At 50.4% G+C, this 16899-nt stretch overlaps 1 protein-coding gene across 1 annotated transcript in view; it reads left to right on the forward strand.

Annotated features, from left to right (window-relative positions):
- The window catches only part of LOC101592847 (chloride intracellular channel protein 5), a 72479-nt gene that overhangs the window by 35020 nt on the left and 20560 nt on the right, over positions 1 to 16899 (forward strand). Inside the window, exons 2-4 of the mRNA XM_023719359.1 lie at positions 5539 to 5648; positions 9744 to 9869; positions 11577 to 11683. Of these exons, the coding sequence (XP_023575127.1) occupies positions 5539 to 5648; positions 9744 to 9869; positions 11577 to 11683 (343 nt within the window). The remainder of the gene's footprint in view (positions 1 to 5538; positions 5649 to 9743; positions 9870 to 11576; positions 11684 to 16899) is intronic.

The raw sequence follows: 16899 nt of genomic DNA on the forward strand, positions 1-16899 counted from the left end.
CCCTGTGGCGAGATGTTCTGCTCCTGGACTAGCTGGTTGGATCTATCCTCTACACTCTCTGCAGGGATTGCAGCTGCAGGATTACACCTCAGGTGTGTATGTCAGGCTTGAGCTGTGCCTGGAGGGGGCAAGGTGAAGTAGGGGGAAGAGGAAGCTCTCCACACACACTTACGGGACCTGGGCTAGGACTGGGTCTGGGGGGCTCTGGGACGGGGCAAAAATTCCTACTTGGCGGGCGGGGTGGGGGAAGCACTGCGGAGTGGTGGGGGGCTGCCCAAGGGGCTAGGAGAGGGTCCGGCCCACGCAGCTCCTGGGCTGGGACTGGTCCTGCCAGTGCAGGGTAGCAGGAAGTTCTCCACACACTCACCAGACCTGGGCTAGGACTGTGTCTGGGGGTACCCGGACATGGCAGAAATTCCTACTCGGCAGGCAGGGTGGGGGAAGTACTGAGGAGTGATGGGGGGTGGCCCGAGGGGGTGGGAGATGGTCCGGCCCACGCTGCACCTGGGCTGGGACTGGTGGGCTCCAGGTCTTGAGCTGGACTCTCACAGAACATTACCATGGGGCACAGGCCCTCAGCCGGACCTTTCAGCTCTCGTATGTGCAGACAGATCTCCTGCACTCTTGCATTTGACTCTTTGGGTGAATATTATAAAATGATCCTCTAACTTATGTGTCCTGTATCAAATCTTTTCCCGTGTGAATCCTGACTACCATTCCTGGTCCTCACCATCACCGGAGGGCATGAGGGGAGGGATCTGGTGTAGGACCTCCAGTGAATCCTCCCCATTAGAGAAAAAGAAATCTTGATTAGAACTCAAACCCTACTATCATGTAGAACCTTTCTTCCTCTGTCTTCAGCATTTTATTCTTTTAAGAGAGTAAATGGAAAGGTAAGCAAGAGTTCAGAGGAAGTCTTTCAAGATGACTTTCAGAAGGGCTCAGCTTTTTTTCCACTGTCTGTGCTGCTACGTGTTCTATTTGCTGTAACAAAGTACCTGTGGCCTGAGGCTTCATAAGTGAGAGTGGCTCAGTTAGCTCATAGACCCAGAGGCTCAAAGGCTGGGCGCTGGCACTGCCCTGGCCCCAGGGGGGACCTTGTGGTAGAACGCATCACATGGCACAGCCCACGTGAGAGCAGCCACATGGCAAGACAGGGAGCCAGCAAGCAGAGAGACCCACCTTGTGCTTCATACAGCAGCCCTCTGCCCAGAAGCACGAACTCCCCTCTGGAGATCACTTCACTGGTGTCCCAAGACTTCCCTCCAGGGGCCCACCTCCCATCAGTGTCACTCCGAGGACCCAGCCACCAGGGATGCTGGGCACAGCATGGCCTTCTGTGGTCACATCTACAGGCACACACCAGAGCTCTCCCAGAGATCTCCACTGACCCCACTCAGCTGCAGCCCCACCCTACCTAGTGTCCACCTGCCCAGCTGTGGAAAAGTCCCTTGAGAGAACTCTGTAAAGAGTAAAGGGCGTAAAGGAGCTTTACAGACAAGGGTTGGGGGAAGCTTTCTAGATGGGGTGCTGCCCCGGCCGCCCCAGACCACAGTGTGCTAGCATGTGATGGACAGGTGCTGGAGGACAGCGGGAGGGGGCTCGTGTCCCCCACCCAACACAGCAGCATCAAAAAATGCACTGGATGTATACATTAAAACATTTTTATTACCATGAGAGACACACTGCCACCAAAATCCATCAAACCTCTATCAAAATCCCTCCTCTCCCTTCACATGCTCGTCTCATGCTTCTTGCCACTTCCTGAGGCAGCTGTGGGAATCCCCTTCCCCGAGTGGTGCTGCCCTAGCTACCTCAGGGTGCTGAGTAGATTCTGAACATTTCCCTCCCATGGTTAGTTTGACTCTGGAGAACAGGTGAGTGACCTGGAGGACGACAGACCAGCATGTTGTCATAGCCCTGCCTTCCTGTGGGACAGCGCTCAGCAGCCGCATTCTCATGAAAGGGGGCTTCCAGAACGGTGGCACTAAGTGACAAGAACGACAGGATAAGTGTGTTCAAAGTGGGGGAGGATTTTGAGGGATTCTTGGGAATGTCTCTTGTACTGAAATACTTTTTTAAAAATGTAAACACTCGCTGTTTATTCTGACAGGCCCTCATACAAAGCGGCCCCTGCCCCGCAGTCCCCCTGCTTGCCTGTTCTGGGAAGTGTCACTTACAGGTCCTCCACCTTGCAAACATTCATGGATCCCATGCCGTGAGCCAGGACAGCTCGGGGAGGTGGTATTCAGCATCTGGAATTATTAGATACAGATAACAGATTCAGTGACATTCACCTTTCCCCAGGTTTAGTTTAGAAATACTCCAGTATGTCTTTCACGACTGTCTATTCTAGTATCTCCACTTTGAAAATAAAAAAGTTAAGGCCTGGAGGGGAAACATAATTTATCTAAGATCAAACTCTGTGCCAAAGATCAGTTTTGGAACCAGAGCCTTTGCTTTTTATTAGATCCCCTGCCATTCCTGTTAGGGGACAACCTGAGGACGCAAGTCAGGGACCAGCCTGCTTCCGCATAACTAAGAGTCTTACTGTGGGAGAAGTGACACCCCCTAATCCACAGTGCTTATATTAAAAGTCTCCCACCTCCAAACTAATTAAAAAAAGAATGTGGTGCTGTGTATTTGTCTTGCCCTAATAACCTTCTAACCAACCCTGCAGTCATTATTTTTTCTTTTAAATTTCTTTTTTGCAGTCCTGAGCATGAGCCTAAGGCATTGTACATGACAGGCAAGTGCTCTGTCTACCATGGAACTCCATCACCCTCCCTCTTTTATGTTTTGAGACAGCGTCTTGCTTAATTGCCCAGGCTGCCCTTGAGCTAGTGGTCATCCTTCCTCAGCCTCCCAAATAGCTGGGATTGTAGGCACAAGGTCACTGTAAATACAGAATTTTTAGTGACAAGAAACACCAGTCTTTTGTCAGAGGAACCTGCTACATGAGCTCCTCATGGTGAGCCACTGAGGTACCAGCCTGGCTGGGTCTCACCTAGGGTTGAAGAGGTAAAACCCTACCTGGTAATGAGATTCCAAGAATGCTCCTGTTAGCCACCCCTTTCTACTTCCCTGGGGAAGCCGCGTCGGGCTGTGCCAGTCCAGCTGCCCAAGTGGCCAGGTGGCAGCCATTGCTGAGAGTGGAGCTGAAGCCTCCTTTCGATCCAGCCATCTGCGAAAGCCAAAGCAGAGATCTGTGGGGTGCTTCTTTTCAGAAGAAGCAAATCTAGTCGCAGCCGAGGAGAGCTGCTGGAAAGACAGGAGATAGTTAAGTGTCCGTAGCTGTGGTTGCACTGACAACAGGAGAGGTAGGCCCGGTGGCTAGGATGGCTGGACATGGTTAGAATGTTTTCTGCCACCCTGGGGGAGGCCCACCTGGCAGAGCTTAGGAGTCCTCTGAGGGGAAGCAGCCACGAAGACATCTGTTGACAAGTGGAGCTCTTGGCGTTGCATATGGCGGCACAGACTTGAGTTCCTCCAGGCATCTTTATCCAAGTGCTCTCTGCTCTCTGATGATTCAAAATGGTGCCCTTCTTCAGCCCCTGCAGGCAGAAACCTGAGCCCTTCCCCAGAGGACTCCTGCTGGAACAGCGGAGCGTGGGGGCAGTCAGCACGTTTCACCACGAGGACCAGAGGAGGAACTTCAAGCTCTCTCTACCTGCTTTGTTGAGCTAATTTAAAACCCTAAGTTTGCACAGGTTTTGCGAAGGTCCCAGACTTGAGGACCCCTTAATAAATCAAATTATTCAGATTTGATTTGGCACCAGGATCTTTTCATCTATTGTACCTCTAAGTTCAGGACTCATGAGCACATAACTCTGCCCAACTGAGACGTCGAATTTAGACTTTGTGATTTCTCTAACATCTTTCCAGACTGGCTTATCCTATTTAGACTCTGTATTCAAGCTCAGCCAGAGCAGACGGAGGATGACTTGCCACTGAGGAATCATAAACTCCAAACTCCATAGAAGAAACAGCTGATGTCAGGATACCCTCATTCAGTACAGAGATTTTAGAAATCATAAACTCATTCCATGAATGCTGGAGAAATCGATTCATGATCAAAAGCCGGAACTAATTTCTGCAGCATCTTGGATAAAAAATAAAAGACCAACCAAGGGAGGAAAGCAAATGTTTTGACAATGACCCAATTAAGAGGAAAGCATGTTTCCTCACTGAGCACTGGGACAGTCCACTGGCGCCTTGGACGAGAACATCCTTTCTCCCAGTTGAACCCTTGAGGAAACTGCTCTTAACAGAGCAGTCGTTCTGCTTCCTTCTTTGGTTTTCTTTGTTTTGAAAATGGAAGAATTCCAGCTTGCAGCTTTCCTGAGCCAAGCGTAATCGGGTCTAACACGGTGCATGAGTCCCTTAAATATTTGCAACAAGGGTCCCAGATGTGAAGAGAGCACCAAGACGTCCACTGGGCTCCCATAGCAAGCTTTGTGGACACTGTCCTAGGCCTGACACTGTGGCTGCCTTTGGTTCTTGTCCTTTTCATGCTTGACTCCTGGACCCCTAGAAAATGATTGTATTTCGTTGGAGAAAGTTGCTGTTCACAGACACACAGTGGCCTCGTGGGGGACAGACACGTGCCAGCAGCTGGGCAGGTAGACACCTTGCTGTCACCCTCCGTGGTCAGCACGGCTGGCCTAGTTGGGGAGCATCCTGCCAGCCAGGGGCACAGCTGTGATTCTTGCTGTGTGTGCTTGCTCTGGGAGCTGTGGCGCCAACACAGAGCCCTGAATGCCAAGCTACTGTGGAGCTTAGTGCTATCACAGATTGGTCCCCTAACTCTTCTCCGAAGCATAGCTCATCACTGTCCCCAACAGGCATGTTTAATAAACTCCCCCTAAATGTTTGTCATCTGTGGTCGTAATGACAACAGCTGCAACTTCATAAAGTGAATGCTTGTTTTTATAGTTCATCTCCCAGGCGTACACCATCACCCTGCAAGGTGGAAGTGGGGCCTATAGCTAAGTGTATGTGAGTGATCTACCTATTGCCAAGCCATCCAGACTCAGTGGCCTAGGTGACATTTATTTTGCCCATGAATCCATGGTTGCACTGAGGATTAGTGGAAGTAGCTGTCTACTCACCAAGTGTTACCAGGGACAGTTCAAACAAAAGTCAGGGACTTCTGAAGTCTGTCCTACTCCTATGTCTGATGGGGAATCTTGCTTGGGGATATAATGTTCTGGAATCATCTGGAATATTCTGGAATTATCTATGGCAAAATATGTGCTGTCGGAGATTCTTTCTTTCCCCTAAGATACCAGAGCATTGTCATTTCAGGGAGTGGTGATTCCACAAACTTCCTATGCTTGAAGCTTAGTTCAGTTCATGGTGGGCTTACTGAGCCCCAGCACGCACTGCAAGGGAACCAGAGAAACAGAGATGAGGTGTCACAGTCTGTAAAGGTGGGGTGTGGCGTGGCTCCCTCACATCAGCTTCTGCATGTTGTAATACTGCATCCTCCTTGCTTGGGGTCATGTCCACTCAGTCTTCTGCTTATCCTCCCTCCAGGCAGGCATCGACGGGGAAAGCATCGGCAATTGTCCCTTCTCCCAGCGCCTCTTCATGATCCTCTGGCTGAAAGGAGTCGTGTTCAATGTCACCACTGTGGATCTGAAAAGGTAAAGATGCTATATCCCCCCGAGCGCTGGTCTCAGGGTGAGACAGGGAGCCTGGGTGACAGGGCAGACCCTGAAGCAGCTCCTGAGGCCTTGATTTGGACCTCTGGTCTGGATCATTTTCCCCCCTCCCCCAGCTCTCTCAGGGATGGAGAGGCTGCCAACGTGTTAAATCCTGGGGCTAAGAATCTCCCTTGCTACCCAACCTGTGGAAAAGAGGAAGGAGGGATGCTGGGCACAGCTAGGAGTGTTGGTGGCCCTGTCTCTTTTCCTTTGGGGCAGCTCCCATCCCAGCTCCCTTTTTTTTCTCTTCCCTGGCTCCCCAGACACCCCAGCTTCTCTCTCCCCTCCCAGTGCTAAATCCCACCTCCAACATCTTTTCCACCCTCAAAGCCCATGCCTGGCCCTGCAGATCTCAGCATCGCCAGTCTTTTCTCATTCTTCAGACTGGGCTTCCTTCATCCTTCCAGAGCCACTCTATCTCTCCCTCCCTCCCTGCTTCCCCAATCTTTAATTATCCCCAGCTGATTCCCGCTAAGGCAGTGCCTTAGCCCAGGGTCTGCCCTGCTCTGAAACCTTCACTGCTCCCCACTATGAGCAGAATGGAGGCCCCGAAGCCCTCTCCCTCCTTCCCTTCCTGGTTCCCAGCTCTGTCTCCCAGTGTCCTGCTCACCTGCCAGGCAAATGACCTGCTGCCACTCTTGCCTCCTGCAGCTTGCACCCCTCATCTGCCCTGGGCTCTGTGTCACTCCAGGAGCTCCCTCCCTCTTGACTGCAGCACCCACAGCAGCTGCACCTCACCCTGTCATGAGCTCTACAGCCCTCAGGCTGCAAGCCTGCGAGTGCTTCCCCATCAGAACACCCACCCCAGTGCCCTGTGGAGAAGGCCCCTCCCCCACATTACACAGGGCAACAGTGACACACACACTCAGACCCTCACAGGGTGCCTTGCTAGACAGCAGGGGAGTTGCTTCTCACCCTAGAATCTGGGTTCAACCTGTGCTCCTCACAGCCCTGCAGTTAGGATGTCCGTGTCATCTTTCACATGTGACTGCAGCCACTCAAGGACAGGCAGGAGCGTGTTGAGCTTTCCCAGGCTCCCCAGCGGCTCACGGGCTCTCTGGTAGTGGCTGTGGAATGAGCGAGCCCACAGCGGAGCTTCTGCGCAGTTCAAAAGGACAACTGCCGTGGTGGGAAGTCCAGGTCACTAGGACCTGTGCTCTGTTGAGGCCAGGAAGGGAAGGAGCCCCACCCTTGCATCATCCACGTGGTGGCACCTGGTTCCACCAGCACCCCTCTGAAGGTAGCATTCCCCCAGCATTCCTGTAGGTAAGGCAGCTTTCGTGCTGCCTACGCACACACCTACACCTCTTGACTTCTGGGAAATCCAATTTCTTGCGTCCCCATTCTTCACTGGTTGAGTGGTTTTGATCTTTCCTGAGCTCCTGGTTCCATGTCTGTGCAGTAGAGATAAAACAGTGACCAGTAATCTACAGAACAGTGATGAGGACAGGGGGAGGAGGGCCGGGGGGGCACTTGCATGTAGGGTCACACCTGGCTGGCCGCAAGACCTCCATCCGTGTCCGCTATTCTGCAACCACCCCAAATCCCAGCATCCTTCAGGCACAGAGAGGCAACCACAGGAAAGCAGAGCTCCCAGGCTTCCCTGCAAGCTGTGTCAGCAGCAGTAGCAGGAGGAGCCAGGAAAGAATGTGCTTTCTCGGGGTGAAGGAGGGACACACCCGGAGTACACACAGAGACCCAGTCAACTGGATTGTAAACATGCTTTCCATCTCAAGTTCTCAGCCGCAGCCTGCATGTTTGCAAGCAGAGCACCAGGAGTGGTGGCGCGCCATTGACCTTCTCTTTGTCCCCTCCCCAGCTGACTATGCCAGGAATGTGTTTCCTTACAGGTGCCTCTGCCTTGTTGCCCTTTTGTTAGCTCTTCTTTCTAGTGTTTTCTACCCTGACTCCCAGGCACAGGTGGCTACTGCAAGAGAGCCTCGGACTCTGGGTTCCCTGCAGGTCACCTCAGGCCCCTCCTTTCCTCCTCTTCTCAGCGCAGCCCCAGTCTTGTCAACCATTCCCCCTCCTTCTGTGCCATCCTTGCTCCTGCATTTGACCACCTGGCTGATCCTGGAGTCAGCCTGGCACGAACAGAGACCCCACCAAAGCCTCCCTTCCATGGTGGTTGTTGGAAATCCCTTTGACAGATAGCCAGGGCTGTGCCTGGTGGCTCAGGGCAAGGCCATATTCAGCATAGCTGCGTCTGAGTGCAGACCCTCAAGCCACTGGGTGTCCCTTCATTTAACTGGACATATGTCCCAGGAGTCTATCCTCCTCCCCTACAGACACCCATCTTTCCCACCTGGTCTTTGGCAGGGGAAGAATTCCTTATTGCCATGGCTATGTCGGATCCAAGTGTCTGACCCAGAGTCCTCCAGGTGCAACAAGAAGCCTTCTTTCTTCTTAGGGATTCAGCCTGCCCTTTCCCCTATATGTGCTTCCCATAAAAGATCCTACCAGTCCCAGCACAGCCTGCTATACAGGGAAAATACCACTCCTAGAGGAAGTACTATAGTTGAGTCCCATTAGAAAACAGAAGATATATTTACTTAGAAAAGGGATGATTTACAACTTAAGAGAATACTTAGGCACCGTTATTCTTAAAATTCATAAAACACAAGGGAGAGTGGGAAGAGTAGGGGATTAAAAAAAAAAAAGAATCAGGAGGCATTATGTATCCCCAAGATGAATACAATCAGTATGTATGGCAAACACGTACCAATAATAAGAAGAAATAGAAGCACAGTTTCTGATTTAAAGAGCATTTTCAGTTTTTTGCATAGAGCACATTTTTTGTGTATAATACAACTTGTTAAATGTTCTAAGGAAAATAGCTACCTTCCGGAACAATTAGAACCATCCTCAAAATAAGAGCAGGACTGAAGTTTTTAGCAAATTCCCAACCAATATTTGACTTCTAAGTCTGCAGCTAAAATCATTCCTTTTAAAGTTAGAAATGAAATTTTGTGTGTGTAGCCATTAAGAGAGCTCACTCCCTAAATGCTAGGTGTAAGCATTTGCCTCTAAGCCTTATTTGAGCATTCAACTTACGCCTGTCTCCTTCTAGAAACTTCTTACTCAGGAAACTTGGGTCTGTTCACCTTGAACTACTACATCAGTATTAAAATTGTAATCATCAAACACTTTTGTTCCACTTTATTGTTTTTAAAATGATTTTTCAACCTAATAGTTTGTGCATTTTTGGTGGCTACCAAAAGGCCGTATGTAACAGGGGCTATTTATGGGTGGAAAAAGTGGTTTTTAAATTTTTATTTATTTATTTATTTGGTATAGGATCTCACTACACAGCTTGAACTTGTAGTGATCCTCCTGTCTCAGCCTCCCCAGTGCTGGGATTACAGGCCTGAGCCACCAGGCCTGGTTTCAGGGATGACATGTCGCACCCAGAGTTCCAGGGCTGGCCCAGCATGTGGTACAGGGGATTGAATTCAGGACCTTGCACTTTCCAGGCAGGCTCTTAGAACACCAAGCAATCTCCGAGTCTAGAAAAGGTGTTCTTCTGAGTCTGTCAAGAGGTTGACTAATGTTATTGTCACTTATGCAATAGTAAATTTAAGTTACACAGGACAGAGGTGCTTGACCTTGAGCAAATAGTTCAAGATTCTCCTTTTGTATCTGAAGATGTTTCTTAGAATACAAGTGTGATCCAACTCATTCATTTTTAAGGTTTGGAACAATGCTCAGTGTTTTTTTGTCAGAATAATTAGTGACCTTTTGGAAGTCGGGTGCAGCTCCATCTCCTGCTGCAGAGCAAAAGCGGGGAGCCAAGCCAGTGTCGCCTGTGATCCTCCCCACTCCTCCTGTGCTCAGCTATGGCTCTGCCTTCCCAGAAAGGTTTCCATGTCCACCCTGCAGTGCCTCCTCCAGCCCCTTTCCCCTACACTGCATTGCAAATCTATGTAACTGCTGGGCACAGTGGGCAGCACAGAGTCCACTTTGTGATCCACCTCAGGCCTCCCAGCACGGGACTCTGCCCAGCACAGGCCTGCGCCTGACTCCCGCTCTCTGCAGAAAGCCAGCCGACCTACACAACCTCGCCCCTGGCACCCACCCGCCCTTCCTGACCTTCAACGGGGAGGTGAAGACAGATGTCAACAAGATCGAGGAGTTCCTGGAGGAGACCTTGACCCCCGAAAGGTACTGGGAGGCTTCCTTCTGGATCGGACTGAAGGGAAGGGCCGGGTGTGTCCCTCAAGCTTTTTCTGAGGAGGATTAGGATCGTGTTCAACATAGTTCCACCAGATTCTGAAGTTTCCACTCTCTATGCAGAGCTAGGCGTTCGCTCTCTGCCCATGTCACCTGCCCTGAGCCAGGGTCTGTCTGGCCCAGGTTAGTGACACAGGAACACAGACTCCCTAGCAGCAGAACCTCAAAACTCTAGAAACTCCCATCACAGACAGCAGTTAACTGGGACCATCAACTAACTGCCCTATACACCCCACAGGAGTGCTGTTTAGCTGGCTTTGTAGAGAGAGCAGATGGGGCCAAGTGGCCTCCCAGGAACTGTCACTAAGCCAGTGCTCAGCTCCACTGCTGTCCCAGCCACAGTTTCCCCACCAACCTGGACTGGGAGGGGGTGGCCTGTGTCCTTGAGTTCTGGAGTGGGACACTCATCCTCTGCTTCTCCAGGAGGCAGCAGAACCCAAAGATGTCACTTGTGCTCTGCTGCATGTTTCTTGTCACACCACTGGGACAGCCAGGACAGCCAGGGAACCAAGACATCATGGGAACCTTCTCCCCCAATCCATATCCAAACACTCCAACAACTCTTTAAATTCACACTGGATTCCACAGGGCATTTATTTGGTGTCAAAATGAGGAATCCAGGAAATCTCCAGTCATTTGTAAGTGAGAGTGACACCCATCCCTCTCTGGCCTGGTACCCAGCCAGTGCTGGACAAGGAGGCCCTGGGGCCAGGCAGTGGGGACAGGTCAGGCAATGGGGACAAGCCAACCCAGACCTCATCTCTGGGAGTGGCCAGAGGGCCTAGGATGCAGAACCAAATCGGGAGACCCAGTTCGGGCCACCTCTCCACCAGCTGTGGACCTTGTCCTGGGACATGGACAAGTCTGTCCCTCCCAGGGCCTTTGTTTCTCTTCTTTGAAATGAAGGATGATGCTACGGAGTCTCCATGTCCTTTTTAGCCCCAGTTCTATGATCCCAGGAGTCCTCAAACTTCTCTACCATTGAGCGGCTGTTTAAATAAGCCCTTTGGACCCCAACGGAGCATCTCCTAAATTAAACAGACACCTCCCATGGCTCAAGAAAGACAGATCCAGCTAATGAGCCAGTTGAGGAGAAAAACATGACAAAAAAGTAAAGATGCAAAAACAAGGGAAAACATGGCACTGGGAAGGCCCTGCTCTCGCTACCATATCCAGTACTCACGGGAGAAGGATGGCTCAGGAGGGGACCATGTGGTCTCATGGGAGAGGAGCCCAGGTGTGGTGTTGTCTGGCTCTGGGAGGCTGGGGTCCTGTCACAGCTGCCAGGGACAGGCACTGGGGTTGGAGAAAAGGCATGACAGGCTTCCCTGTACAGAGGCAATGCCAGCCAGCACCACAGCCCGGGCCTTTTGCTGGGGCAACGCTGTCAGTCCCAGAAGAGAATGCATCCTGAGTCATCTGGGCGGCATTCTGGCTCCTGGCCAGCAGGCTGTGCTGCCCACGGGCAATGCTTGGCCCCTCTTGGGTCTTTTTCACTGTGAGTGCTTGCCAAGGGCCCACACCGAGCACACACATGGATAAGTGGTCCTGCTAGAAAGGGACCCTAGTGACAGGGACAGGCCTGCCTTTCCTGAGCTGCAGGCTCACAGTTCACAAAGCTGAACCTGTTCCTTCTAGGTATCCCAAACTGGCTGCAAAACACCGGGAGTCCAACACCGCGGGCATTGACATCTTCTCCAAGTTCTCCGCCTACATCAAAAACACCAAGCAGCAGAACAATGCAGGTAAGCGACACAGCCCACCTGGAGGCCCTGGATGTGTCTGTCACTGCCCAGGGTGGCTTCTGTTTCCCAGGGGCGCATCAGGTACTGGGGCTAGAGAAGCACCTGGAGCCACACGCTGCTTGTCATTTAACATCTGCAGCCCCCTGGATTTGGGCTCAGGGTTGGTAGACCTGCTACCTGGCTGGTGTGAAGGACAGGGGACCACAATGATGACCTGTACAGAGGGACGAGGACATTGCAACACTGACTCTCATGGAGGAGCATTGTCCTGCAAGCCTGCATGACGCACTGTATGGGGTCATGAGTATTGTGCATTGTCCCAAACTGGCGAACCTGCTCACGGGGGAACACACCTGCCTGTTTCCTTCTGGTCTCTGAGATTTCCAGGTGTGTCCCAAGCCCAATGCCATGGCAGCTGCTGAGGGCTGGAAACGCTCTGCATTTTCCTCCCCAGGTGCACAGGGGACTAGGGAGGACATCTCAGGGCCTCGTCCTCGCCATGTACCCCTGGGGCTCCTGGGCCACCTTCTCCAGGGCCTTGGGCCCCTTCTTTAAGTCCACAGTACCTCAGCACCTCATTTGGTGCAGAATTAGACTTGGGGTTGGAAGAGGAAAAGGATGCCTGGCTGGTGCGGGAAAGGCTCCAGGCACAGAAAGTCAAGTGAGACAAGAAGCGTGTGCCGCATGACTGGAAGAGGTCGGAGGGGCCGATGAGCTGCGGAGGGAAAGGGAAAAAGAATTTACCCAAGGTTCTTTTACAGCAGGGTCACAAAGATCAGGGGAACCAGTTATGGAGGTTGCAGACGAGAGGACTCTGGGAGGGTGGTGGGGGGGAGAGGGGGCAGGTAGAACCTGGAGAAGCCAGAGCCTGCGGAGCCAGTGAGGGCTGGGATTTGGCCCTCTGGCTGGTGGCTGCTCTTACAGGTTCACATGGTGGTGCCATAAGAAAGGTGACTCTGGAGCCTAGAAGTGGGTGGAAATATTTTAAATATCTTTGGTACTCTTGTTTTGTTGCTTAGTTGGATCCTGTGGTGGGTTAGAGCGTGCCCAACTGGGCCTTATTTGGAAATCGGATTTTTGCAAGTGTAATTAGTTAAGGATTATAAGACTTTGGGGACTTTGGGGTCCTCCCTTTCCTGCAGATCATTCTGGAACCAGTTGGTTCCTAAATCCAAAGATAGTAGTCCTCAGAAGAAGGGAAAAAGCCAGAACTGTGGACACACACCTGGGGCACTTGGGGAGGCTGAGGCAGGCCAATCACAATTTGAATGTAGTTTGGATAACAGCAATTTAGACCTTGTCCAAAGAGAGAGAGAGAGAGAGAGAGAGAGAGAGAGAGAGAGAGAGAGAGAGGAAGGTGTCAGGGTTTGGATGCAGGGAAGCCAGGAGAGGCACATGAAGTCAGAGGTGGTAGCTGGTGTGATGGGGTCCCAGGTGCAGTGCGCATGGCTTTGCAGAGGCTGGGAGAGGCGAGGAGGGACCTGAGTGACACTTGCCTGGACTTTTGTATCTTTTCATGTTAAGTCACCAGCTGGTGGCCCATGCTGTGGGGAAGAACACAGTTGCCCCTCTTGGCCCTGCGCAGGGACTCGGCCTTTCCTTGGGGCAGAAGAGCTCTGGCTGTGGCCCTCACACCCCACATCCTTCATCTTCATCACAGGCATCTTCCCAACGCATCAGAGTACCCTCTGGATGATTACCTCCTCTGAGCTCCAGATGTCTTGAATTATCGACGGTATTTCCATGTTACCCATATTTACAGTCCTCAGGTCCTCAAAGCCGAAGCAGCAGTTTCCACAGAACACTGCGTATCCATTTCCTATAAGCTCAATACTCCAGTTTTCATTGCTTCCCTTCTTCTGTCTCACCCTGTTTTTGCCGTAATGCATTTCACCCCCGCAACTCTGTCCTCCCTGACTTTTCTGCACATTTCTGAGCTGAGTTTCTGCTTTCCAAAGTAACAGTGACGTCCTTTGAACAGGAGCCCCTTGCCTCCGTGTTGTGGCTGTAACTGCCCTCTCCTCACTCCTCCCACTCCTCCCACCCCCACGCCCACCATGGTCACCAGGGCCCAGGGGGACAGATGCTCCTGCTTCACTCCTGCTAGGGGCCCAGTGCCACCCATGATCCCAGCTGGCAGGACGATTGCATGGGGGACACTCCATGGCCCCATCTCAAGGTGTCAGCTGGCTTTCTCTGTAAGAATTGCTGCATCTTTTTGGGGTGTCTCACTCTGTAGCTGTTTCCCAAAGGTAGATCATCTTTCTTTGTTTTTTTTTTTTTGAATAATTTTATTGAGAAACAAATATCAATGAGACAGTTTTACAACCAATTACTGGCACATTTTCAATAATTAATACATTGCATATTGTTGTCTTCGTGGTTATTCATTGTACCAGATGCAGACATGATATCCTGTCTCAAACACTATTATAACAAACCTCTCTATTCATTGAATTAAGAGAATGGAGCTGTATATCTAGCCTAACTATTTTGAGTATACAGATACAAAAGGGTGATTCATTTCTATCCCACTTTTTGGTTAGTTTTGTCAGAGATGGGCATTCCATTATCATTTAAATATTGTAGGTGCGTGACTTCAGCAGAATCTCCCAATATAGTCAAGTAGTCCATAATAGTAGTGGGTTTTCCATAAGACTGCCAAAGTCCAAAGTTGCTTACTTGAGCTTTTCACAGCTCAGCATAATTAATGTGGCTTTATTTTTTATACTTTGTTTTCATACTTCTTGGGAGTCAGTTTTTATAAGCAGAGACCAGCCCCTCCCCATGCACACACAGAGGCTTTACTGCCCTGTCACCAGGAACAGTAACAGCAGACAGGAGACCCAGTTCTAAAGCATGTATCACACATGAGATGTGTCCCCCTGCACCCAGACACAATAAATTCCACGCCATGTTGTCTTTGCACGAGCCTCATGCTCTCTGCTGGTCTCCCCCCAAACGCACCCCCAAATGTTACACCCAGTTCGAGTGACTTCAGTTTTTCTTGGCTTCCTTGGAGTTCCCTCTGTTTTTGTCCCTTCAGGTTTATTTATTTCTTTTCTTTACCCACCTCTGTGTTCCTCAGTCTTGGGCTCTCGTCCTGGCTTGCACCTGTGCCCCGTGCATCACAGAAAGCTTTACAGCTCCACGTGCAGCATAGCAATGCCACAGAGGAGGTAAAAGAGGAAACAGGAGGAGGACAATGGGGTGAAGTGGGTGGGCAGGGACAGCACGAGTCCCAGAAGCCCCAAGCCCTGACGCCTGACTCACCTGGTGACACGGGGCCCATAGTGAGCTGCAGCACGATTTCCCCAGAAGACACAAGCAAACTGACCCCCTGAAAGATCAACAAGTTCCCTGTCCTGAGCCACAGCCAGAAGGGCTGCCATTTCCACTTAAAAAAAAAAAGAAATAGTAAAAACAAACAAACAAACAAAAACACAGTAGAAACAATACAGAATTTCACTAAACAAAATAATAGGAATTGGACATGGCATTTGTATTGCATAATGTTGTCTTCAGATTAGTTGTTCAGATTACCAGCTATAAGCATGCAAAACTAATCAAAAAATTAAAGCGAGGCAAACAAATGTAAGCACTAAGTGCTCTGTTCAGTAGATCAGCAGAAATCAATGATCCAAGCCGTCCTGCGTGTATACATAGATGTTTCTTTTCCCATTCCTTCTTTTCTCCTTTCTCTCATCCCAGCTGTTCCTTCCCTTGGAACAGTTTCTCTCCCTTCCACAGTATCTATTATACTTTTCCAGTTGTATCTACTCTTCCAGGTTCATACACTAGAGAGACAATACAACGTTTACACAGGCGGGTCTGATTTATCTCACTTATAAGTATGATCTATAGTTGCATCCATTTACCTATTAAAGTCTCTAATTTACCTTTTTTTAAAAAAATAACTGAGTACTACTCCATTGTATAAAAATACCACATCTTTTAAATGCATTCTTCAGTTGGTGGGCCTTTGGGTTGTTGCCAAGATTTAGTTTTGACAAATTGTGCTGTTATAAACATATACCACTGTGGTATGCTGTTTTCAGGTCTTCTGGAAAAATACCCCAAAGGGGAATAGCTGGGTTGAATGGGACCTCCGATTCTAGTTGTTTCATGAATCTCTACACTGATTTTCATGGAGGTTGTACCTGTTCACACTCCCACGAGCAGTGGAAAAGTCTCCTTTGCCCCCACAGCCCCTCCAGCACTTGTTAGTGGCTGACTTCTTGATGGTAGCCATTCTTTCCCGGGTGGGATGGAATCTCAGTGCTGTTTTAATTTGCACTTCTTCAACAACCACTGGTGTTGAGCATTACATTTACTTGCCATTTGTATTTCTTCACGTGGAGAAGTGTAGGTTCATCTCAGTTTGCACATTTTTGGATTGGGTCTTTGAATTTTGGGGACCCGAATTTTAGAAATTCTTTTGACTTCCCTTCCCAGCTGCCACAGCCTACAGGTCTCTGGTTCCATGATTTTTAGACTTCTCTGCCCACCCTGCCTCAGGGCCTCGCCCCCAAGCCCTGTCTCTCTGTCCTCCCTCCGCGCTCTCTGTCCCTGAGGCCTATTTGCTGCTTTTTTTGGTCTGCCTCTTTTCCTGAAGGCCCACATTGTGAGGAATGAGGTTAGAAATGGACTGGCCAGTCACCTAGTGGGATCTTTGTTCCCCCACCAGATCCTCTGTGGCTCATGACCACACCAGCACCCTGCCCTCGCCCACCACAGACAGCTGGAGGAACCCACCCTTCCTCTCCCAGCCCCAGGCAGCAAGGCGCCTTCTTCCCAGAATGCAGCCCTCATGCTCCTTGAATGCAATCTCTGAGTAGGTCACAGGTCAGCCCCTGAAGATGGGTACAACTACTTCCATGATTCCTTAAGCGAGGTGTGTAAGGCACTGGGGCTTACAGGCTTCAGCTGGCTGTCACACGACAATCAAATCTGTGGAATGGGTGCCAAAGAAACAAATGACTGTCCCAACCATGGGGGGGCAGAACGAGGCTGGACCTAGGAAGGTAAAAGCTTCCTAACCCAAAACGTCACCCACTTAAGATGCTATTACTTTAAATACCCCCAAGAAACAAAACATGCTCAGACAAAAAGCACTTTCTGCTTAAATCCTAGGATAGTCACAGTAAGCCATGGCCTGATTTCAAAGATGTCAACCTGTGGTAAAAACACACACTGTCGATCCCCCCTCCCCCCTC

The sequence above is a fragment of the Octodon degus genome, unplaced genomic scaffold (genome assembly GCF_000260255.1).
Source record: "Octodon degus isolate 3935 unplaced genomic scaffold, OctDeg1.0 scaffold00005, whole genome shotgun sequence".
Lineage (NCBI taxonomy): Eukaryota > Metazoa > Chordata > Mammalia > Rodentia > Octodontidae > Octodon > Octodon degus.